This window comes from Schistocerca gregaria, chromosome 10 (genome assembly GCF_023897955.1).
Source record: "Schistocerca gregaria isolate iqSchGreg1 chromosome 10, iqSchGreg1.2, whole genome shotgun sequence".
Classification (NCBI taxonomy): domain Eukaryota; kingdom Metazoa; phylum Arthropoda; class Insecta; order Orthoptera; family Acrididae; genus Schistocerca; species Schistocerca gregaria.
This window is the reverse complement of record NC_064929.1, coordinates 85,143,428-85,169,774: the sequence shown is the minus strand read 5'-3', so window position 1 is coordinate 85,169,774 and position 26,347 is coordinate 85,143,428. Positions and strand designations below refer to the sequence as shown.

General features: G+C 46.4%; 1 protein-coding gene across 2 annotated transcripts in view; it reads left to right on the top strand.

Annotated features, from left to right (window-relative positions):
* Positions 1-26,347, top strand: part of LOC126293695 (acetylcholinesterase-like) — an 824,325-nt gene that overhangs the window by 201,598 nt on the left and 596,380 nt on the right. For both annotated transcript variants that reach the window (XM_049986998.1, XM_049986997.1), the window contains exon 4: positions 14,054-14,388. In XM_049986998.1, the coding sequence (XP_049842955.1) occupies positions 14,054-14,388 (335 nt within the window). The remainder of the gene's footprint in view (positions 1-14,053; positions 14,389-26,347) is intronic.

Here is a 26,347-nt window from a genome sequence, read left to right as displayed (position 1 = left end):
TCAGACTGTGTTAGCCGTTTGGCGATACAGGTCGCCAGGACGCGGCTGAACAGCCAGAGCGAGACCACTAACCGACAGACTGGTGGAGAAGCCGTGTAGCCCGAGGGCGGCGCGGCGCCCGCCGTCGTGGCGTCAAACGGAGCGCACAGTGAATGTCGTACCGCGGCAGTGTTTTGTGGTCGGCCAGCCCGCCGCTTCTTCTCCCCCGCTATGCACGTCACCCCACCCCCCGCACGCCGCCCTCCGTGCCACAGGCCGCCCCCGCACACGAGAGGTTGTTAGAGTTATTTTTACGACCATTGTATTCCGGACGGGTCGGCCGCCGGTAACGATTTTGCGCTTGTGACGCCGCTCACCAGCTGCCGGTGGGGCTCCCCAACTCCTCCCTACTTCTCCCTCCCCTTTCATTCAACTCCGTTTCTTTTCCTCTCCTTTTCAGTGTTACCCTCTGCTTCCCCCAACTTCTTGTCGCCCATTTCCTAACCTTGAACCCCCACCCCCCCCACCCAGCGCCATCCCTCACCTCGACACGCATAACAATCAATTCTGTGTGCTACCGTTACAATCAGAATATATCACCTTTGCTTTACTCATCATAATCCATGATTTATGAAAACCTGTAACTGTGTCAGTAAGGTTTGGATTGTTATCAAAATCCAACTTAAGCTACACATTGCCCCTCCCCCCCCCCAAAAAATACGTTTTTCATATTAGGTGCATTGAGCTGCCTCCACCTGCTAGGTAATCCATATCAGCGACCTCAGTAGTCATTAGACATCTTGAGAGAGCAGAATGGGGGTCAACGGAAGCGTTCGATTCCACCCATCTGCTTTGGCCCATGACATACGGGTGTTGTATGTGACGTCATCACGACACGGAGTTTATGTGTTGGTTGTGTTTGCAGTTGTCATCTTTGATGGCGCCCTCTCTCTCTCTCTCTCTCTCTCTCTGTGTGTGTGTGTGTGTGTTGTGTGTTTTGTAACGAAATTTGTTAGTGGTAAGTCATTGTTTCTTGGGTCTATTTTTCTCGAGTTGTAATATTTTGTGTGTTTATTGTGTATTGAATGTGTTATAATTTACGTAGGGATGTTTGACTTTTGAATTTTTGAGGTGTTGTGGTTTCGTTTTTTGTAGTTTTAGGTGTTGGTCTGATTCCAATTTTCGTAGTTTTTGCTGTAGGCATAGGTGTAGCTTGTCCCCTCCCCAAAAACTCCCAAATTCCCGCGGCTGCCCCGTTAGTTTGATTGTATTTTTGGAGGAAGATGTTATCGTCTCATTTATACGTATTTCGTGTTTGTTGCCGCCTGTATGTAGTGACGTCGTAGGCGCCATATTGCAGACGCTTAAAATAGCCATTTCTGTCATATTGATGACGCCATGGGTCAAAGCAGACGGGTGGAATCGGACACTTCCGTAATCCCGAATGGGGCACACCGCGGAACCTACAGACTTCGAATGTGGTCAGGTGATTGGGTGTCACTTGTGTCATACGTCTGTACGCCGGATTTCCACACTCCTAAACATCCCTAGCTCCACTGTTTCTCATGTGATAGTGAAATGAAAACGTGAAGGGACACGTACAGCACAAAAGATTACAGACCGACCTTGTCTGCTGATTGACAGAGACCGCCAACAGTTGAAGAGGGTCGTAATGTGTAATAGGCAATCTATCCATACCATCAAGCAGGAATTCCAAACTGCATCAGGAGCCACTGCAAGTACTATGACAGTTAGGCAGGAGGTGAAAAATTTGGATTTCATGGTGGAGCGACTGCTCATAAGCCACAAAACACGCCTGTAAATGCCAAACGACGCCTCGCTTGGTGTAAGGAGCGTAAACATTGGACGATTAAACAGTGGAAAAGCGTTGTGTGGAATGACGAATAACGGTACGCAATGTCGCGATCCGATGGCAGCATCTGGGTATGTCGAATGCCCGGTGAACCTCATCTGCCAACGTATGTAGTGCCAACATTCGGAGGCGGTGGTGTTATGGTGTGTTCGTGTCTTTCATGGAGGCGGTTTGCACCGTTGTTTTGCGTGGCACTATCACAGCACAGTTCTACACTGATGTTTTAAGCACCTTCTTGCTTCCCACTGTTGAAGAGCAATTCGGGGATGGCGATTGCATCTTTCAACACGATCGAGCACCTGTTCATAATTCACGGCCTGTGGCGGAGTGGCTAGACAACAAAAACATCCCTATAATGGACTGTCCTGCACAGAGTTCTGACCTGAATCCTACAGAACACCTTTGGGAAGTTTTGGAACATCGACTTACTACCAGCCTCACCGACCCGACATCGATAGCTCTCCTCAGTGCAACACCCCGTCAGGAATGTCCTGCCATTCCTCAAGGAACCTTCCAGCACCTGACTGAACATATGCCTACCCGAGTGGAAGCTGTCATCAAGATTAAGGGTGGGCGAACACTAGATTGAATTCCACCATTACCGATGGAGGGACAGGTTCGTGTCGCCCGCCATTTCCAGTCATGTGTGCGGGTACTTTTGATCACATTATGTACGTTAAAGCCATTAAATCTTCACTTTGCTGATTAAAGACAACGTTGCTTGTACTTTCCTCTGAACCGTTTGATTATGTAGCTTTTCAGTCTCGTTTTCTATATAATCACTAAGAGAATTATTCTCTGTGATTTGAGTTTACCTTCCTTCCACAGTCGATCATCTTCTTGGTCCTACATGTGTTTCTATTCGTCCACATGCCGCTTAGTATACCCACTGTAAAAGTTGTATTACAGGTTTTTGTTAAACACTGTAACATCTTTTTATATGCGGTGCAGTCATTTTGATTGGTGCGGTAGAGAACAAGGCTGTGTAGCTGCCAGACGCTCTGGATACTTGCAATCACTACACTCGCTCTGGATACTTGCAATCACTACACTCGCTACAGCAAGAAGCGGTGAAGAAGCAGACATTCATATGTCTCGTTGTTTTTAAATGTTTATTACTTAATTAAAGGAACAGTTGTCATCTTTTTGCGTACCATGCATTAGTAAGTTACCAAGAGACATGAATTATCGTGTAATACATGCAGAAACAGCCGAATCACACAGATTCATCGACAAAAGCTACAACTGATTCCTGAAGCAATGTTTTCGAATATGTATTTGCAGCATAGTCCGCCGAAAGAAAGAGAACATAAACACATTTCATGTATGAGAAGCATACATTTCTTTTGTTATTATCATAAGCACTTTATATGACGTCCAATCATTCGCCCTTTCTTACCCTTCAATCGTCTTTCTAATAGACAAATATTTTTCTAAAGGCAATTACTTTTGCTACAAAATCGAATGTGTTGGAAGATTCTTGTCGTTTGTGGCTCGGATTTAGCGAACATTTGTGGATTTGGTTTTTCCTATTTTGGTAAGCAGTTTTATTACTTTTGATGAATTATTATCAATTCTGCGTGGTTTCCTTTAAGCTACAATTCTAGTGGGTTATTTGATACGTTAAGTAACGGAGATATTACTTTCCACACGGGTTTCCTGCGGTCCATATTCATTAATTTGCCTGAAAGTGTGGCGAACAAAGTTCTGCTTTGTTGGTGAGATAAACGACATCTCTCTGAAAAGTGACAGGTCTGCTGGAGTTTACTAAAAGGTTTTTGTTATTAAAGGAAAACGACATTATTATGTAAATATCTGTACGTTACGAGAGAATTGTAAACAAACTGTTCTTGTGTTGCACCATTTCGTATTTCCCACGGTCTTAGGAAACTGAATAATCACAAAAGAGATGTAATATTCTAGTTATTACTTTTTATGACGTTACATAAAACACCTATTCTAAAAACTAAGTTAGAAATCTATATAAACACGGCTATTCGCACTCGTCCGATATCGTATTCAGAAGTGTCACTTGCTGGCCGGTTGGATCTCTGGTATCGCTGGGGACAACAAAAACGAGACGAAGTGTCGGGTCTCTTATGTTAAACTGTGTCGATATCTGGAAAACTCATAGACAATAATTCTCATTGATACAATTGCCATAATATGTCATCTGTGATTCAATATATTAATTAGTTGTACAAAATTTGTTATTTTTGATAATGGATTCGTCCATAATTCCACGTTTGGCAAAGCCTGCATCGGTCAGACAACGTGCACAGTGTGTGAAAGATGAACTGAACACCATCACCACACTCATCTATCGCAGCCCATTAAGTCTGCCACAGACGGTTATCGTATCCTCACAGGACATTCCATGGACATTGTACGTCGGAAATCTTGGCCTCTACGAAATCCTTCTGGGATTAAATTATTGAGGAATCGGTGGAAATATGTTTGGCGGAAGATCTTATTGAGATGGCAGCTGTCCGTTGCATAGGCACGCTTATTCAGATACAGAGATACGTAAACAGGCAGAATACGGCGCTGCGGTCGGTAACGCCTATATAAGACTACAAATATGTGGCACAGTTGTTAGATCGGTTACTGCTGCTACAGTGGCACGTATCAAGATTTAAGTGAGTTTGAATGTGGTGTTATAGACGGCGCACGAGCATCTCTGAGGTAGCGTTGAAGTGGCGATTTTCCCGTACGACGATTTCAGTAGTGTACCGTGAATACCAGGAATCCGATAAATATCAGATCTCCGACATTGCTGCGGCCGGAAAAAGACCCTGCAAGAACGGGACCCGCGACGAATGAAGAGAGTCTTTCAGCGTGGCAGAAGTGCAACCCTTCCGCACATTGCTGCAGATTTCAATGCTGGGCCATCAACAAGTGTCAGCGCGCGAACTATTCTACAAAACATCATCGATCTGGACTTACGGTGCCGAAGGCCCACTGGTGTACCCTTGACCACTACACGACACAAAGCTTTACGCCTCGATTGGGCCCGTCAACACTGACAGAGGATTGTTGATGACTCGAAACAAGCTGCATGGTTGGACGAGTCTCGTTTCAAATGTGTCAATCGGATGGACGCTCCATCTTAGCAGGGGACTGTTCAAGCTGGTGGAGGCTCTGCAATGGTGTGGGGCGTGTGCAGTTGGAGTGATATGGAAGCCCTCATACATCTAGGTACGACCCTGACAGGTGACACGTACGTAAGCACCCCGTCTGATCACCTGCATCCATTCATGTCCATTGTGCATTCCGACGGACTTGGGCAATTCCTGCAGGACAATGCGTCACCCCACACGTCCAGAATTGCTACAGATTGGTTTCTGAGTTTAAACAATTCCGCTGGCGTTGCTGACCGCAGCGCCGTATTCTGCTTGTTTACATGTCTCTGTATATAACAAGCATGTGTACAGCAATTCCTTTGGCACTTCAGTGTCCGCCATTGCATATAATTGGGTGTAGATGGTATGTCCTTGTAGATGGCGTCTTTCTGTTTCCCCCACAGAAGAAATTCTGCAGGGGTCAAGTTCCGGGAATGGTCTGGCCAAGGTACAGATCCTCAGCTTCCAGTCCAACGATTTGGAAACAATTCTTGGAGACACGTTGCAGTACTTCACAGGCATTGTTGGTACCACAGGTTGCTCCTAGTTGGCGAAGAAACGTCTTCTAGCATCTGTGGAAGATGGTATGTTAGGAGGCTGCAATACTTGTGAACATTGATTGTTCTGTGTGTGAAAAATGGGTCTATGACCTGATGCTTCACTATCCCACACACTCTATGGACGCTAACGTACCACGTGACGAAGTTGATGGAGCCTGTCAACAGACCAATAGCACGTGTTTCGGCAGTTTACCTGGCCATGATTGGAAAATGTGGCTTTATCACTAAACATCATACATTGTAAGGTGGCAGAATAAATGAAGGTCACATTCGCACCTTACATGAGAGCTTTATACATCGCAAAGGGAAGGTGAATATGACACCTAACTTACTTCGGTGGTAATGAACAACTTTGATTAGCAGTATGTAATGCAAAAAAGGATGACACTCAGTCGACGGTAATTAATACACCGTTCCTATAATGCATGTTTGACCGGAACGTGAATGAAGAACCGAGAGGTGTTTTAGTTTGGAATTCAGAGGGACGAGGGCAGAGGCAAGGCCGTGCTGCAGGGGGTACCACGGAAACCACTTAAAGGGGAGTCCCCAGGCAGAAAGTCAGTGACCGACGGGGAGAGCGAGTGTAACGGCCCATCTGAGGGAGGACAGGAAAGAAAGCTTTTAGAAAACTGTGTTTTGGAATTGCAAATGGATACGAAACAAGACCAGCGACGCATTTTTGATCACGTGTCCAGCGAGTGGTACACACGTGAGAGAGACAATGTACGCATTTAGGCGTCTGGAACGGGCACAAAACGTCCGATTGGCGGAAACGCGCTAGGAAGGAGAAAAGAGCCAAAGTTTCGACGCAATTTAATGGTAGGGACCTTGCGACTGGTAGAAAGAGACTCCACAAAATAAGAGGAACGCTCCTATTGGCCGAAAAAAGCCGTGACGTGAAGAACTAAAGAACCCAGGTGGGGAGACAGTTCGGCTATGAGTAAGACAAGAGGGAAATTTTCGTGGACTCTTCCCTGAACTGGCGTCAAGTGCAGAATGGAGCGCATAACGCTCTGTACGACGCAGAGGAGTCATTCGTGTGAACACTGCGTTCACAGCGGCTGATATCCAGCTAGAAATTAGCTGAAGCATCGCTTAGCTCCAACTGTGGAGAAACAAACCAGCCAATTAGTTATTGTTCTTGTGAGAACTGAAAGAGCGTTATAATACGCACACCGATCCAAGCATGCGCGTGTACATCGCCACATTCTAAGACTAGCGATGAGTACATGTTCTCTCGCATAACGAGAAACATAGAGAAAGTTTCTGCTGGAAAATTCAGCAAAGGTGTAATTAGTTTTATAGGAATTTCAGTGGAAGAGAGCAGCCCAGCAGACGACAGCTCGTTGCAGCTTAAGGTAAATACCGCGTGCAGAGGTGAGGTGTAAACTTGTTGGGTCACCAGCTTGCGTCCACTGTAAACGCGAGCGACCTTAGGGAGTCTTTCGCTCAGTTTGTCACATAACTAACCATCCACCGTAGACTTGATTGTCATCCAGAAAATAGTACCGAACTTTGAACCGGAATGGACGATTTTCGTAGTACTGAGCAACATTATAACGTAAGTGAAGGAACAATTTTGTAAAGAAACTTCTAGTTAAACTTTAATATTGTCGTGGTTACGATAATTTAACCTTCTGAGGGTTAATATTTGATATTTTTCTGTTTAGGATTTTTTCACTTTTTTATGTTGACGAGATGCGTTATCCTGACAACTGTTTTTTTTTTTTTTTTTTTTGTCACATTGAAAACTGTGTAGAAGCGTGTATGTTTGTGCTAACATTGCAACAATAAATATGGCATTTCAAGTTACACAGTTATTTTCAATCCTTGAATAAGTAAACCACGACTAATGCACCTTGTAACATGATGCATCTGGAGTAGTCTGTCTTAACCGTTTCCACGCAGCTCTTGGTGGGGAGAGATCTAATAGGGATCGAAGCTATGAAGACGGGAAACGCGCGGGAGCCGACGTGCGGATGAACTGCAGCAGCAGCCACAACGTTCTCTCCTCTTCTGTCGTCACTTGTTTCCTACTGTAACGTTGTCTACGCGTTACACTAGCGCTTTGGCGTAACTGGTTGAGGAGGTTGATAAATAAATGCCAAGACGGTTGACGTCTGTTGGCATATGCTGCCTCGTACAAGAATGAACTACACTCTTCCTGCACTGTCCATACAGCAAGAGCATGTTGGCTTTTTCTGCACTGGTAGGTCCCATCGTCCACTTCCGACCTACTGCTTGGACCATCACGCACTGACTGGCAAGTGGCAATGCACTCCAAGAACACACAATCACACTGTACGCAAATACAACAACATCGTAGCTAGCAATCACGCAAGTTCAGTAGCACAGACAAGTTTCGCTGTAAAAACTTTTAGAATACGGTATCTCGTAATTACATCGCACTAGAACACCACTGACATTTTCATTTACCCTAGTTTTAGTTTTTTAATGTCAATAGAAATTTAAAAGTATGTGTTTGCACGCAAAATACGGTTTCTAAGTATTATTGTAATCTGGTTATTCGTTAACAATACGACCGCCTCACTGCTGATCAATTATGTGAAAACTGCACATAAACAGCACTCTCCATTTCTGCAACATCTGAGGTACAAGTTTTAGGTAATTCGTCCTGTGTACAGTACTATTGTTCTTGTGGTCTTCACTCCAGAGACTGGTTTCATGCAGCTCTCCATGCTACTCTATCCTGTGCAAGCTTCTTCATCTCCCAGTACCTACTGCAACCTACATCCTTCTGAATTTGCTTCCTTGGTCTCCCTCTACAATTTGTACCCTCCACGCTGCCCACCAATACTAAATTCGTGATCCCTTGATGCCTCAGAACATGTCCTACCAACCGATCCCTTCTTCTAGTCAAGTTGTGCCACAAATTTCTCTCCAATCCTATTCAATACTTCCTCATTAGTTATGTGATCTACCCATATAATCTTCAGCATTCTTCTGTAGCACCACATTTCGAAATCTTCTATTGTTGTCCAAACTATTTATCGTACATGTTTCACTTCCATACATTGCTACACTCCACACAAATACTCTCAGAAAGGACTTCCTGACACTTAAATCTATACTCGATGTTAACAAATTTCCCATCTTCAGAAACGCTTTCCTTGCCATTGCCAGTCTACATTTTATATCCTCTCTGCTTGGACCATATCAGTTATTTTGCTCTCCGAATAGCAAAATTCCTTTACTACTTTAAGCGTCTCATTTCCTAATCTGAGCCGGCCGCGGTGGTCTCGCGGTTAAGGCGCTCAGTCCGGAACCGCGCGACTGCTACGGTCGCAGGTTCGAATCCTGCCTCGGGCATGGATGTGTGTGATGTCCTTAGGTTAGTTAGGTTTAAGTAGTTCTGAGTTCTAGGGGACTGATGACCATAGATGTTAAGTCCCATAGTGCTCAGAGCCATTTGAACCATTTGAACCTAATCTGATTCCCTCAGCATCGCCGACTTGATTGGACTACATTCCATTATTATCGTTTTGCTTTTGTTGATGTTAATTTTATATCCTCCTTTCAAGACACTGTCCATTCCGTTCAACTGTTCTTCCAGTTGCTGCGCTGTCTCTGACAGAATTACAACGTCATCGGCGAACCTCAAAGTGCTGTCCTACCGACATCAAATGCGATACCATCTGACTGCCTCTGTTGGTATATTGCATTTCATCGTTCTACATGTACGAGGTGTTCGCAATCTCCCATTAGAAACTCCTAGGATTTGTAGAGGGGAGTGAGTACATAGTGTACACATTAGCGACCACTGCGCGAGGACGTCATCTGACGATGCTACAGAGCGTAAATGTATGTACGTAGGTTGGAACTTAAATAGTGGCAACACTGCTGTGGAGACACTATGCAATGGAATCTACTATTGTCGCTGATAGCACACGTTGTTGACGTAACTACCTTACCTCCGAGCAAATCGACTCGCCGGTCCCACGTCACCGGCGCGCGCACAATCGAGAGAAACACAGTCACCTGTGAGCGAGCCGTCTAACGTAACAGCGTCACTAAGTTTTCGAAACAGAAACAACGGAGTTGGATCAAGATGGAACGTGCCAGAGGTCGTACAGCACGATAGCGTCACCAAAGTCTTCGAGAGGCGTGCGGGGAATCGGCATTGCCGTACAGGACAGTGGCGCGTTGGGTGAAAACCTTCAACGAAGGTCGGCAGACCGTGGCAGACATGTGTCGGGTGGGTCGTCCTGTCGTCTCTGAGGAAGAAGTGCATGCAGTTGCCGCGTTAGTGGGCAGTGGCCGACGCCATACGATTCGTGAGCTCGCCCACGAAACAGGATTAGCGCATACGACTGTGCTTGGCATGCGGAAAATTACATGACGGTCGGTTTCGGATGACTTGGCGGGTATGCGGAAATGGATACTTTGCGACACTGCTCAGACGCACTTGGAGCGCAAAGGAGAGGCTTTATTACGCCGTGTCGTAACACTGGATGAGACGTGGGCCACATCGTACGAGCCAAAACTGAAACTTTAATCCATCGAATGGCGTCATTATGGGTCGCCGGGAAAGTCGAAAGCCCGTGGGAGCCCCCGTGTGGCGAAAGTTATGGTTGTTCTCGTGTACGGCTGCTATGGTGTTACCCTAACGCATTACATTCCTCCAACGACAGACCGTCAAAGTGCAGTATTACTGTTCGTTTATGGAGCATCACCTGCGACAGATTTGCGAAAGAAGCGGTGACCCTTTCTGAGCAACCCACCCGTCATTTTGGACGACAATGCAAGCTGTGGCTGCTGTGTTCGGTCTATGGGACTGGGAAGTACTGTGCCATCCACCATACTCCCCGGACTTAAGGCCTTGTGACTTTGATTTGATTCCGAAGGTGAAGGACTGTTCCAGAGATTCGACAGGCAGTAGACCGCTCCATTCGCACCATCAACAGAACAGGGTCTGCTAACGGTACACTACGCCTTCCACATCGCTGGCAACACAACGCTGGTGACTTACTTTGAATGATAGTAACAGGTGCAAACATTTAACTCTTTCGTATTGGTTGTGAGTAAATGGTTGCTACTATTTAAGTTACAACCCTCATACGTACAGGGTAATTCATAGATGATGTTACAAAGTTTCTAACATGATGGGGAAGGATAAATGTATCAATGTGAGGTATGGGTTCCTGTACCAGAAACAAAAAAGTTATAAGTGAAAACCTCTCTGATAACTTTGGCACTGGGATACATGTACCGGTACTGTTGTTGCTAAGAGATGGTAGTAAGGGACAAGGGGAAAAATGTTCCGTAAACATGGGCTCTAAAACGTGTACCTCACGTGCTATGAGCACTTGGTGATTTTCGTTAACGTGAAACACATCTCCTGTACTGAACTGGGCCTGACAATTCTTATGGTACGCGCTTTGGAGCGTATGTTTACTGGACATTACTTTCCTGTTTTGTTCCATGATACCACCTCTGAAAGTTGCCTGCCCTACATCCTTAGTGGGTGAATGTACTCCAACGCCAGAGGCATCAAAGCGCTTTTCTCTTATAACTTTCGACTCGTTCGTTTCCGGTACAGGGACTTTTAACCTCAAATTGATATATTTATTTTCCACCATCGTCCAAAAAAGTTTGTAACATCATCAAGTCTGCGAGGTCGCATTGTGGAAGCTGTGAGTTCGATAACGAGAGATCAGCTGCTTCGTGTGTGCCAGTAAATGAGCCACCGTTTACATATTTGTGGAGTAACGAAAGGTGCTCACACTGAATGCATGAATATTTCCTGTAATGTTGGAATTGTGTTTCTATCTTGTGTAGTATGGAAGTACACTACTGGCCATTAAAATTGCTACACCAAGAAGAAATGCAGATGATACACGGATATACATTGTACAAACATATTATACTAGAACTGACACGTGATTATATTTTCACACAATCTGGGTGCATAAATCAGTACCCAGAACAAGCACATCTGGCCGTAATAACGGCCTTGATACGCCTCGGCATTGAGTCAAACAGAGCTTGGATGGCGTGTACAGGTACAGCTGCCTATGCAGCTTCATAACGATACTACAGTTCATCAAGAGTAGAGACTGGCGTATTGTGACGAGCCAGTTGCTCGGCCACCATTGAACAGACGTTTTCAGTTGGTGAGAGATCAAGAGAATATGCTGGCCAGGGCAGCAGTCGAACATTTTCTGTATCCAAAAAGACCCGTACAAGACCTGCAACATGTGCATCTACATCTACATGACTACTCTGCAATTCACATTTAAGTGCTTGGCAGAGGGTTCATGGACCCCACAATCATACTATCTCTCTACTATTCCACTCCCTAACAGCGCTCGGGAAAAACAAACACCTAAACCTTTCTGTTCGAGCTCTGATTTCTCTTATTTTATTTTGATGATCATCCCTACCTATATAGGTTGGGCTCAACAAAATATTTTCGCATTCGGAAGAGAAAGTTGGTGACTGAAATTTCGTAAAAAGATCTCGCCGCGACGAAAAACGTCTTTGCTGTAATGACTTCCACCCCAATTCGCGTATCGTATCTGCCACACTCTCTCCCCTATTACGTGATAATACAAAACGAGCTGCGCTTTTCTGCACCCTGGTCGTCCATTATCCTGCTGAAATGTAGGGTTTCGCAGGGATCGAATGAAGGGTATGGCCACGGGTCGTAACACATATGAAATGTAACGTCCACTGTTCAAAGTGCCGTCAATGCGAACAAGAGGTGACCGAGACGTGTAACCAATGGCACCCCATACCATCATGCCGGGCGATGCGCCAGTATGGCGATGACGAATACACGCTTCCAGTATGAGTTCACCGCGATGTCGCCAAACACGGATGCTGTAAAAAGAACCTGGATTCATCCGAAAAAATGACGTTTTGCCATTCGTGCACCCAGGTTCGTCGTCGAGTACACCTTCGCAGGCGCTGCTGTCTGTGATGCAGCGTCAATGGTAACCGCAGCCACGGTCTCCGAGCTGATAGTCCATTCTGCTGTAAACATCCTCAAACTGTTCGTGCAGATGGTTGTTGTCTTGCAAACGTACCCACGTGTTGACTCAGGGATCGAGACGTGGCTGCACGATCCGTTACAGCCATGCGGATAAGATGTCTGTCATCTCGACTGCAAGTGATACGAGGCCGTTGGGATTCAGCACGGCATTCCGTATTAACCTGCTGAACCCACCGATTCCATACTCTGCTAACAGTCATTGGATCTCGACCAACGCGGGCAGCAATGTCGCGATACGATAAACCGCAATCGCGATCGGCTACAATTCGACCTTGATCAGAGTCGGAAACGCATTTCTCCTCCTTACAGGAGGCATCACAACAACGCTTCACGAGGCAACGCCGGTGAACTGGTGTTTGTGTGTGAGAAATCGATCGGTAACTTTCCTCATGTCAGCACGTTGTAGGCGTCGCCACCGGCTCCAAGCTTGTGTGAATGCTCAGAAAACCTAATCATTTGCATATTACAACATCTTCTTCCTGTGGGTTTATGCCAAATAAATTAACGACGGAGCTGATCCTCCTTGGTACACAAAACGGGTCAGAACACTGTTGCAGAAACAACGAAAAAAAACATGCCAAATTCAAACAGACGCAAAATCTGCAAGATTGGCGAACTCTTACAGTAGCTCGAAATTTAGCGCGGACGTCAATGCGAGATGCAACGAAACGTTGTGTCGAAACCTGACAGAAAATCCAAAGAGAATCTGGTTGAATGCGAAGTATGTTAGCGGCAAAACACAATCAATGCCTCCTCTGTTCTATAGCAATGGAGATACTATCGAAGATAGTGCTGCCAGAGCAGAGTTGCTAAATACAGCCTTCCGAAATGCCTTCACAAAAGAAGACGAGTAATATTACAGAATTCGAATCAAGAAGAGCTGCCAACATGAGTAGCAGTTTTAGTGGCCAGGAGTGTATATCGTTGACACCGACCTACATAGAGGGAAACGATCACCACGATAAAATAAGGGAAACCAGACCTCGTACGGAGAGATAGAGGTTTTCGTTTATTCCGCACGGTATACGAGATTGGATTAAAAGAGAATTGTGAAAGTGGTTCGATGTACCCTCTGCCAGGCACTTAAATGTGATTTGCAGAGTGTCCATGTAGATGTAGAACATGTATTCAGTCCTCTGGAAGTTCTAGAAGCTTGTTACGGGAATTTGCAAATGTATATTGTGAGCAACTGTTCCAGCGAACTGGAGTGACCGATTGGTTCTAGGCGCTACAGTCACGTACCGCGCGACCACTACGGTCGCAGGTGCGAATCCTGCCTCGGGCATGGATGTGTCTGATGTCCTTAGGTTAGTTAGGTTTAAGTAGTTCTAAGTTGTAGGGGACTGATGGCCTCAGAAGTGAAGTCCTATAGTGCTCAGGGCCATAGAGCCGACTGTTCCAAGCGGCAGTGTAAATTTCCGCGCAGATACTCGTGTGTTATTGCCAGTGCTGTAGCATTACGAGACGTTGGTTGTACGAGGCGCTGTCCCCGGTGTGCCGGCAGGTTTCGAGGGCGAGGAGATGTGGAACCCGAACACGAACGTGTCGGAGGACTGCCTGTACCTGAACGTGTGGGTGCCGCAGCGGCTGCGGCTGCGCCACGCCGCCCCGCCGGCCCCCGGCACCGCCCCCGGGGTGCCCATGCTCGTGTGGATCTACGGCGGCGGCTACATGAGCGGCACGTCCACGCTGGAGGTGTACAGCGCCGACCTGGTGGCCGCCACGAGCGACGTCATCGTCGCCTCCATGCAGTACCGCGTCGGCGCCTTCGGCTTCCTCTACCTGCCCGACATCGGCGACGGCGAGGAAGCGCCGGGCAACGTCGGCCTCTGGGACCAGGTGCGCCGCAAGCGTCTCAGCACCAACTCCGTCTAGTACTAATCAAATGGATCTGCACCTCAGAACCGAGGAGTTACTTTCAAAACCTTTTCTTAAGTATTTACTTTATTTACTAGCGATTCATCAACAACATTAACACATTTAATCACACTATATGAGCGTCAGAGTACTTGCCAGGAAGTAACTGATGAACAAATTAATTTTTTTTTCAATAAATAGAAATTTTATTCCTAAAAGTCCTCTTTTTTGAAACAGATTTAAAATTATAATCAGAAACGACCCTCTAAATATCAAGTTACAATTTAGTCAGAGGCAGACTTTTTTTTTTGTTGATAGTATGAACTATGGGGCTGAGAACCTTGCCGCTCCCCTTTAACACGGCCGCAGTCACGACCGCTCACAACAACCTCTGAAAAACTACACTGGTGCAAATCTGCAACACACTAGATTACTAAAAATTTTAACAACTCACACAAACACGTAAACTATGTACCCCGTAAGAGGTATGGAAATGCTACAAAACACTAACATTAAAAGATTACTTGCCACCGAAAGTGCAACTTGTTTTTAAAAGAACTCTTACGCTCGAAAGATGGCAACTTTATATACTAAAATGACCGTTTAAATAAAAACCCGTGAAATGCAGTCTTACATAAAACTTACAAACATCCTCTACATTGAAACTTCCTGGCAGATTAAAACTGCGTGCCCGACCGAGACTCGAACTCGGGACCTTTGCCTTTCGCGGACAAGTGGTCTACCATCTGAGCTACCGAAGCACGACTCACGCCCGGTACTCACAGCTTTACTTCTGCCAGTATCCGTCTCCTACCTTCCAAACTCCACACAAGCTCTCCTGCGAACCTTGCAGAACTAGCACTCCTGAAAGAAAGGAAGTTTGGAAGGTAGGAGACGGATACTGGCAGAAGTAAAGCTGTGAGTACCGGGCGTGAGTCGTGCTTCGGTACCTCAGATGGTAGAGCACTTGCCCGCGAAAGGCAAAGGTCCTGAGTTCGAGTCTCCACAGAAGCTCTCCTGCGAACCTTGCAGAACTAGCACTCCTGAAAGAAAGGAAGTTTGGAAGGTAGGAGACGGATACTGGCAGAAGTAAAGCTGTGAGTACCGGGCGTGAGTCGTGCTTCGGTAGCTCAGATGGTAGAGCACTTGCCAGCGAAAGGCAAAGGTCCTGAGTTCGAGTCTCCACAGAAGCTCTCCTGCGAACCTTGCAGAACTAGCACTCCTGAAAGAAAGGAAGTTTGGAAGGTAGGAGACGGATACTGGCAGAAGTAAAGCTGTGAGTACCGGGCGTGAGTCGTGCTTCGGTACCTCAGATGGTAGAGCACTTGCCCGCGAAAGGCAAAGGTCCCGAGTTCGAGTCTCCACAGAAGCTCTCCTGCGAAACTTGCAGAACTAGCACTCCTGAAAGAAAGGAAGTTTGGAAGGTAGGAGACGGATACTGGCAGAAGTAAAGCTGTGAGTACCGGGCGTGAGTCGTGCTTCGGTAGCTCAGATGGTAGAGCACTTGCCAGCGAAAGGCAAAGGTCCTGAGTTCGAGTCTCCACAGAAGCTCTCCTGCGAACCTTGCAGAACTAGCACTCCTGAAAGAAAGGAAGTTTGGAAGGTAGGAGACGGATACTGGCAGAAGTAATGCTGTGAGTACCGGGCGTGAGTCGTGCTTCGGTAGCTCAGATGGTAGAGCACTTGCCCGCGAAAGGCAAAGGTCCCGAGTTCGAGTCTCCACAGAAGCTCTCCTGCGAACCTTGCAGAACTAGCACTCCTGAAAGAAAGGAAGTTTGGAAGGTAGGAGACGGATACTGGCAGAAGTAAAGCTGTGAGTACCGGGCGTGAGTCGTGCTTCGGTAGCTCAGATGGTAGAGCACTTGCCCGCGAAAGGCAAAGGTCCTGAGTTCGAGTCCCCACAGAAGCTCTCCTGCGAACCTTGCAGAACTAGCACTCCTGAAAGAAAGGAAGTTTGGAAGGTAGGAGACGGATACTGCCAGAAGTAAAGCTGTGAGTACCGGGCGTGAGTCGTGCTTCGGTAGCTCAGATGGTAGAACACTTGCCCGCGAAAGGCAAAGGTCCCGAGTTCGAGTCTCGGTCGGGCACACAGTTTTAATCTGCCAGGAAGTTTCATATCAGCGCACACTCCGCTGCAGAGTGAAAATCTCATTCTGGATCCTCTATATTACACATATAGCCGGCAGTTGTGGCTGAGCGGTTCTAGGCGCTTCAGTCCGGAACCGCGCTGCTGCTATGGTCGCAGGTTCGAAGCCTGCCTCGGGCATCGATGTGTGTGATGTCGTTAGGTTTAAATAGTTCTAAGTCTGGGGGCTGATGACCTCAGATGTTAAGTCCCATAGTAATCAGAGCCATTTGAACCATCTGAACACATATACCGCCTCTAAAAAGATAGAAACATTTCTTAGGAATTCGGTCTTTACACCTTAAGCAATGAATTCGTTAACACCGAATACGACAAACATGACAGAGGCAGGTGTTAACGTATGGCAGACCGACAGACACACAGACAGACAGACACTAACTCCCGAACAAATGCGCACGGGAGGAAGACGAGCAAGCTGGGGACGAGAGACTGACCAAGAAAACAAGTAGAATTTAACAAGTAAATGAAACATCATATCACCAGTCACTTAACTCCTAATAAACTGCGATTTCTGGCGAAGACCTGGCGGAGCACCCCCAGATCGCTCTCCCTAACCGTCCTCTGCCAGGCGCTTCAACGGCCGCAGGAAGGCGCGCCGATCTCCCGTCTCACGGCGTCGCAGCTCGCACCGGCCACCCCTATGTCGTGGGTTGACTCCTGTTGCCCTCGTGTCGGCCGCGAAGCCACTACCCCTCGCTATACGGCGTGACCCTCTGGACTCACGTGGCGACCTCACATGCGCCGACGCTCAAAGCGGACCAGTCACCTCGTGTCTCCGTGCGCAACCGACTAACCGATCGATCCAACCACCAATGACCATTGCCTGAGCAACACGAGCAGACTGGCGGCCTAAAACGTACTCGGGACGACAGACAGACACTGACTGCCCCACACTGCCGTGTAGGATTAGCCTAGCGGTCCGAGGCGCTACAGTCATGGACTGTGTGGCTGGTCCTGGCGGAGGTTCGAGTCCTCCCTCGGGCATGGGTCTGTGTGTTCGTCCTTAGGATAATTTAGGTTAAGTAATGTGTAAGCTTAGGGACTGATGACCTTAGCAGTTAAGTCCTCTAAGATTTCACACACATTTGAAACTGCCTCACACTGACCTGGCTGATCAACTGACCAGACTCACCGAGGCTGACAAACTGACCCCCTGCCTAGCTCCTAGCGCCCCTTAAAAGCACGTGAACAGGCAACCTTTCCGCTTCCCCACCAGAGGGAGACACCAGAGCTGCGATTGCCACAGCGGCGCCACCGCCAGAAACGGAGGGAGACTGCTTCACACAACGCGCTGCAGAGCGCTCTTCAAAAGGCCAAATTTTACCACGGCTCAAACTCCTTGTGTTTTTCGTGTCTGCAGTTAAAATTGTTGGATGTAAGATAATTACAAGTTAGTATACACACTTCGCGACAAGGAGCAATTTCCAGGTCCTTTACAGGACGAAGAAGCCAGAGAACCTAAAGTTCGCCAGTAATGCAAAACACCGTTTTTTCCACGTTGCCAAACATGCTTCAGCCCCTAGGTGCCATCATCAGTGGGTTTGTGTTTTATTCAACCTGTAATGTGAACATTTTCCCCGAATGCTTACAAAATTACGGAAATATTAGTTGAAACAGAAATTTGTTTCTTTTAGTTAATACTTTTACATTCGGTTTGCATGGTTTTGCAGGACCACTTGCGTATTATTTGGTACAGTTGGCTTGTCATCTGCAACCAAACGATGTTGATGACAAATTTTGTAGGGAGTTAACCTATCATTTTATGCTGTAAACGTAAATTAGTTAGTCGCGATATTTCACCCATGTTTTCCTTTTTACTTACGTTTTTGTTTGGCAACCCCTTTTTTGTCAGCATTCTGATGAGGTGTTGTGAAGCATACGTAAATATAAGATATATTTTCCGAAATTTGGTCGTAAAAAGCACTCAACACTTCACCAAACCACACTGTAATCGTCGTTGTTGTGTGCCCGAGCCCAATCAGAGTCCATCTGTTCCCAAGACAGGTTGGCGCCAAATTTAGGTTTTGTTTGAATTTTATCTTTGTGTGTGTGTGTGTGTGTGTGTGTGTGTGTGTGTGTGTGTGTGTGCGTGTGTGTGTGTCTATCTGTGTATTTGTAGACTTTTTAGCTGTTTGTGTTGTCTTTTGTGGAAAGTCCTTTAATGCGTTAAATACTGTGCCTTTTCAGAGTGTAATGTATTCGTTTATGACCTATTTTCCTTCTGCTACTCTCTTCTATATGTGGAACTGTTCCTCAGTCTTCAGTCTGCTGTGTAGGCTGTGGCTGCGTTTTAGTATTCTTAAGTCTGTTTCTGTTGTAGTTGGGTGGTGATTGTGGACTATTACACTCCTGGAAATGGAAAAAAGAACACATTGACACCGGTGTGTCAGACCCACCATTCTTGCTCCGGACACTGCGAGAGGGCTGTACAAGCAATGATCACACGCATGGCACAGCGGACACACCAGGAACCGCGGTGTTGGTCGTCGAATGGCGCTAGCTGCGCAGCATTTGTGCACCGCTGCCGTCAGTGTCAGCCAGTTTGCCGTGGCATACGGAGCTCCATCGCAGTCTTTAACTCTGGTAGCATGCCGCGACAGCGTGGACGTGAACCGTATGTGCAGTTGACGGACTTTGAGCGAGGGCGTATAGTGGGCATGCGGGAGGCCGGGTGGACGTACCGCCGAATTGCTCAACACGTGGGGCGTGAGGTCTCCACAGTACATCGATGTTGTCGCCAGTGGTCGGCGGAAGGTGCACGTGCCCGTCGACCTGGGACCGGACCGCAGCGACGCACGGATGCACGCCAAGACCGTAGGATCCTACGCAGTGCCGTAGGGGACCGCACCGCCACTTCCCAGCAAATTAGGGACACTGTTGCTCCTGGGGTAACGGCGAGGACCATTCGCAACCGTCTCCATGAAGCTGGGCTACGGTCCCGCACACCGTTAGGCCGTCTTCCGCTCACGCCCCAACATCGTGCAGCCCGCCTCCAGTGGTGTCGCGACAGGCGTGAATGGAGGGACGAATGGAGACGTGTCGTCTTCAGCGATGAGAGTCGCTTCTGCCTTGGTGCCAATGATGGTCGTATGCGTGTTTGGCGCCGTGCATGTGAGCGCCACAATCAGGACTGCATACGACCGAGGCACACAGGGCCAACACCCGGCATCATGGTGTGGGGAGCGATCTCCTACACTGGCCGTACACCTCTGGTGATCGTCGAGGGGACACTGAATAGTGCACGGTACATCCAAACCGTCATCGAACCCATCGTTCTACCATTCCTAGACCGGCAAGGGAACTTGCTGTTCCAACAGGACAATACACGTCCGCATGTATCCCGTGCCTCCCAACGTGCTCTAGAAGGTGTAAGTCAACTACACTGGCCAGCAAGATCTCCGGATCTGTCCCCAATTGAGCATGTATGAGACTGGATGAAGCGTCGTCTCACGCGGTCTGCACGTCCAGCACGAACGCTGGTCCAACTGAGGCGCCAGGTGGAAATGGCATGGCAAGCCGTTCCACAGGACTACATCCAGCATCTCTACGATCGTCTCCATGGGAGAATAGCAGCCTGCATTGCTGCGAAAGGTGGATATACACTGTACTAGTGCCGACATTGTGCATGCTCTGTTGCCTGTGTCTATGTGCCTGTGGTTCTGTCAGTGTGATCATGTGATGTATCTGACCCTAGGAATGTGTCAACAAAGTTTCCCCTTCCTGGGACAATGAATTCACGGTGTTCTTATTTCAATTTCCAGGAGTGTAGGTAGTCAGCAGATGTGTTACCCGAGCTATTGCTTTTTAAAGCTTTGAGATACTCTGAGTATCTGGTTTTGAAGTTTCAGCATGTCTGTGCAACTACAGTAGACACAGACTTAAGAATACTAAAATCCAGGTACAGTCTATACAGCAGACTCACCATTGAGGAAAACTTCCATACACAGAAGGCAATAGCAAAAGGAAAACAGCTCATAAATGAATACATTACACTCTGCAAAGGCACACTGTTTAACGCATTAAAGGACTTTCCATCATCATCTGATAGTTCAATCATGAAATGATGTGGCCTCTTCGAGTCGGATTCAGGTAGGCTTTCAGAAGTCTTCTCCAAGTGGGACGGTCATGGGCAGTTTTCTGCCAGGTGTTACCAGCGATCTCCTCGATGTCTTTGTCACACCTGTCTGCTGGTCTTCCTCTAGGCCTCCGGTGCTCTCTCGGACACCACTCCAGTACTAGCTTCGTCCATCTGTTGTCTTTTCTTCTTGCGATGTGGCCAGCCCACTGCCGTGTCAAGGAACCTATTGTCTCTAAGATGTCGTTCACCGTCGTCACAGCCCGGATGTCATCTGCCCTTTTCGTTTCCTTTCTTGTATAGCCCAGCATTGATCTCTCCACGGCTCTCTGTTCTGTCCTAAGTTTCCCTTTTGTAAATGAGTTCAGTGTCCATGTCTCGCAGCCATACGTCATCACAGGGAGAATGCATTGATCGAATACTGCTTTCTTCAGATTTATTGTCATTTTTGATCTGATCACAGTTGAATTCTTCCCAAATGCTTGCCAGCCAAGCTTGATGCGTCGATAGATTTCTGGCCAAGGTAGACATATTCACTGACTTCTTCTAATAGACTGTCCTTGAATTTCACATCTCCAGCTGGTACCCATTTGTTCGACATTACTTTTGTTTCGGAAAGGTTCATGTTCAAGCCAACCAGCTGACATTCCGATGCAAGATCTGTAACTAAGTTTTGAAGCTGTGTGAAGTCTTTGGCCACCAAGGCAACATCATCAGCAAATCTCAAGTTGGTAAGCCTTCTTCCATTAGTTCTAATTCCCGTACCATCCCAGCTCAGCTTTGACATATCCATTTCCAGTACAGAAGAGAAGAGTTTTGGGGAGATGGCATAGCCTTGCTTGACACCCCTCGTAATGCAGAATTCTTGAGTTGATTCGCCGATGTTAACATAAGCTGAGGTATTCTCATAGATTTTCCTGAGTACTTCATGTATGCTGCTCCCACTCCTTGTTCACAAAAGGCTTGAAGGACAGCTACGTGGCCAGCGGAGTCAGATGCCATTTCAAAGTCAACAAAGGCAATGCAGAGAGGCAGTTGGTATTCATTCGCTCTGCTTATCACTTCCCTAACGGTCGGAATGTGGCCAATAGTGCTAAAATTGCTGCGGAATCCTACTTGTTCTATAGGTTGGGCTGAATGTAGGGTGGAACTAATTCAGTTTAACAAGATCTTTGTGAAAATTTTCTGCAAAATTGAGAGCAAGCTGACAGGACGGTAGTTTTTAATATTGTCAACACTTCCTTTCTTGTGTATCAAAATAATCTTAGCCTTGTTCCACGATAGTGGGATTGAAGCATAGTGCAGGCAGGAAGTAAATACTTTTGCCAAGTGATTTATTGTTACCTCTCCTGCCAGTTTGAGGATGTCAACACTGAGCACATCATCACCCGGCACTGTTCCCTTCTTCATGCTATCTAGGGCACACTTTGACTTGCGATCGGAGTATATATACACTACACTCTGCAAAGACTCGCCATTTTACACACTAAAGGAACACCACGTACAAGGCAACGCAAATAGCTAAGAAGCTTAGAGAACACACACACACACACACAAAGATAAGATGTAAACAAAACCTAAATTTGGCGCCAAACTCACTGGTGAACAAATGAACCCTGATTGGGCTCGGGAACACAATACGACGATTACAGTGTGGTTTGATGAAGTGTTGAGTGCTTTTTACGACCAAATTTCGGAAAATGTGTTATATTTACGTGTCCTTCGCAACACCTCATCATGATGCTGGAAAAAAGGGGGTTGCCACACAAGTAAGTAAAAACGAATGCATGCGTGAAATATCGCGACAAACTAATTTACGTTTAAAGCATAGAGTGATAGGTTAACTCCCAACAAAATTTCTCAATATCGATTGGTTGCAGATGACAAGCGACCTGTACCAAATAATACGCAAGTGGTACTGCAAAACCATGCAAACAGAATGTAAAAGTATTAAGTAAAAGAAACAAATTATTGTTTCAACTGATATTTGCGTAATTTTGTAAGCATTCGGAGAAAATGTTCACATTACTGGTTGAATAAAACACAAACCCACTGATGATGGCACAGAGGGGCTGAAGCATGCTGGGGAACTTTGGAAAAACGGTGTTTTGCATAACTGGCGGACTTTACGTTCTCTGGCTGGTTCGTCCTGTAAAGGACATGGAAACTGCTGATTGTCGCGAAGTGTGTACACTAACTTGTAATTAACGTTACTAACAAAGACAAACCGTGATTTTAAAAATAATTTGTGCGCTAGGAGTGAAGCCATGGAACAAAATAGCTGCAGTCAATGCCATCAGTGCGGGACGGATATTTTACTACAGAACTAACTCCAGATATGTCGCCCTATTCAGTATATACTTGTTTCCATGTTTTTGTTGTGACAGGTACATAACGATCACCACAATACTATGAATGCTAAACTTAACTATTTGATGTCGAGTCCCTAGGCGACTTCAAACTGCTAATGGCAAAAATTAAATATTCTACCATTAGGGAAACGTCTAATTACAAGTTACTTAAGACACGAAACAAAAGGAGAGCTAAAGTGAATTGGAAAAGTCATGCATAAACACGCCGCGATGTGCACATTAGTACTGCATGACATCGATAATACAGAGGATGTATGAGACAGATTTTATCCCAATTCACATGTTTTGGCATGTCCTAAAATACATTGTCTTCACTCCATCTGCTAACCTTTTAAAAAAATGGTTCAAATGGCTCTGAGCACTATGGAACTTAACTTCTGTGGTCATCAGTCCCCTAAACTTAGAACTAATTAAACCTAACTAACCTAAGGACATCACACACATCCACGCCCGAGGCAGGATTCGAACCTGCGACCGTAGCGGTCAGGCGGTTCCAGACTGAAGCGCCTAGAACCGCACGGCCACACAGGCCGGCGCTAACGTAATCAATGAGATACAATCTGTCGAAAATAATGGCTTTTTTTCTTTTTTTAACTGCAATTTTTATAGCAGAATGTATAGTCAGATTATGTATCAATCTTGTGTCGTTAAATGCTTTAATTGGCCTCTCAGTTTTTTCGCGACATGTGGTCATTGTCAAAATAAATAAAATAGTATCCTGTCAAGATATAATGAGTAGATATGTACATGCGGCAAACATATTTGCAATTACTCTTCGTCAGAAAATTTGGTTTTCTTTGTAATTCTGGGAGAAAGTAAATTGAGCAATATAGGAAGCATGCTGAAAAGTCATAACTGTTTTTACAAACGCATTAAGTAACTTCTCCCATTTATATGCAAAAAATTAAAACCTCCATATGACCACCCAAGACCGCGCCGCAACGGGCAATGAGTTCATTGAAGTTACAATGAAATGAACACCATTAGCTGCATACAGGCGTTGACATACGTCAACGGTGACAGTTGAAACTGTGTACCCTGAGCGGGACTCGAACCCGGGATCTGCTGCTTACATGGCAGACGCTCTATCTACGTGAGCCACCGAGAACACAGAGGATAGCGCGACTGCAGGGATTTATCTCTGGCACGCCTCCCGCACGCACCCCATTCTCAACTTACTGTCCCACACTACATTCGTAGTACTCATTACTCGCGGCGCGTTGCCGATTCCCGTAAGAGTTCGGGCACTGTTTGTGCATTCGCACAGAAGAAGAAGATGGTCAAGTGACCGGTGAGCCATATATATATATATATATATATATATATATATATATATATATATATATATATATATATATATATATAAGATGGTATCTGGTCTTTCGGACATGTCCGAATGAACAGATACCATCTTACTATATTCATTGAATTTCTCGATAACGCGTTCACAAACATCTGGTGGAGTGCCGTTAGTTGGTGTATTGCTTATGGTTTGTTCGCGTACGCTATTGATTTCACAAATCCTCACAAGAAAGTCACAAGGCGTAAGATCCCATGATTGGTGGTTGCCACTCAAAGAGACAATTTTTTGAGGAAACTTCATTCAGCAGAACAATGGTTCCACGTGATGGTGACATGTCGCACTATCTTGTTAAGACCAAAAATCGTCATTTTGATCAATGAGAGGGAAAAGCAACCAGAAAGGATGTTTCGGTAACGGTGGCCATCCACAGTGACGGCAGCTGCCTCATCATTTTCAAGAAAGTTCGGGCCGATCGCTCCCCCTACCCAGACCCTCCACCACACAGTCGTGCGTTGTAGCTGCACTTGATCTTCCACAGTCACTGGCGGATTTTCTTTACCCCAAATTCCACACTTCTGCTTACTGGCGTATCCACTGAGGTGGAAGTGCGCCTCATCTGAGAAAATTATTCTTTTTGTGAAATTCTCGTTCTCCGCTTGTCGTGCCAAGAATCCACCGAGGAAATCGATGTATCTTTCCGCGATCTGCAGGCTTCAACTCTTGTTTAAGATTACTCTTGTACGCAGCCATTTTCAGATCTTTTCAGAGGATTTCATGCAGTGAACTGGGTGAGAAATTAGATTTTTCAGCTCTTCGGCGAACCGATTTTCTGCGGCATACGGTCACATTGTCACACACGCCGGCAATTTTTTCTCGCGTTCGAGCAGAGCGTGGTCGTCCAGTTTACTTAACGTTTGAAACGGAACCCGTGGTCTCAAATTGCCGCATCAGCTTTCGACGTGATGATTCGTTTGGAGCAGCATTACGTCCTGGTGTCACACGCAATTCACGAACGGCTGCCGCGGAACTTCCACTGTTTTTGTAATAGCTTTTTATCACTTGGATACGATGCTCAGTTGTCACATGCTCCCTGACGAACGTAAACACCAGACAACAATGCTCACCACACAAAAGCTATCAGGCCACCAGTGGGAAGAATTGCAGATAACATACATGAAAAGACCTCGGCTGCGGACGGTCACACGACGAATTGGCATAAAACTCAAATTCGTCCTTATTTCCTGGACACCACTTACTACAGAAGCCATTAACTGACAAGCAGTACTGCAGTACCAGATACACAGCACCAAACGAATGCTATCAGGCTACTAGAGACAAGGATTGCAGATAACAAACATGAAAAAACCACGGCTGCCAACCGTCACATGGCAAAATGGCGCAAAATTCAAATTCGTCCTTACTTCCTGGACACCCCTTATTACAGTAGCCATCGCTTGAGAAACAGTACTCAAGGTGTACACGGCAAATTTTGCTATTATACACTAAGACTCATAAATGAAGGATAATGCTGATACATGGTGAAACAACGCTCTGCTGGGCGCTTTGTAGGTTTAAATCACCTTTGGGTATGACCATCCGGTGCATTTGACCTGCGGTCGTCGCACGGTGGCGCTGGCAGCAGTCCACATACGCAGAGGTGTGTTGGTGCATGTCGGAGTACGGTGCAGCGAGTAAGTGTGCAGACGTTTCCAGACGTGCTAATGGTGACTGTGTGTTGAAAATACCTCAAAGAATACATATTGATGACGTTATGAGGAGTAGAATACTAGGGCAACTGGAGGCTGGTCAAACACAGCAGCTCGCAGCACGGGCCCTCCGTGTGCCACAAAGTGTGATCTCAAGATTATGTCAAGGATTCCAGGAGACAGAAAACGTGTCCAGGCGCTACAGCACACGACGTCCGAAATGTACAACACCGCAAGAAAACCGATATCTCACCATCAGTGCCCGCAGACGGCCACGGAGTACTGCAGGTAGCCTTGCTCGGGACCTTACCGCAGCCACTGGGACAGATGTCTCCAGAC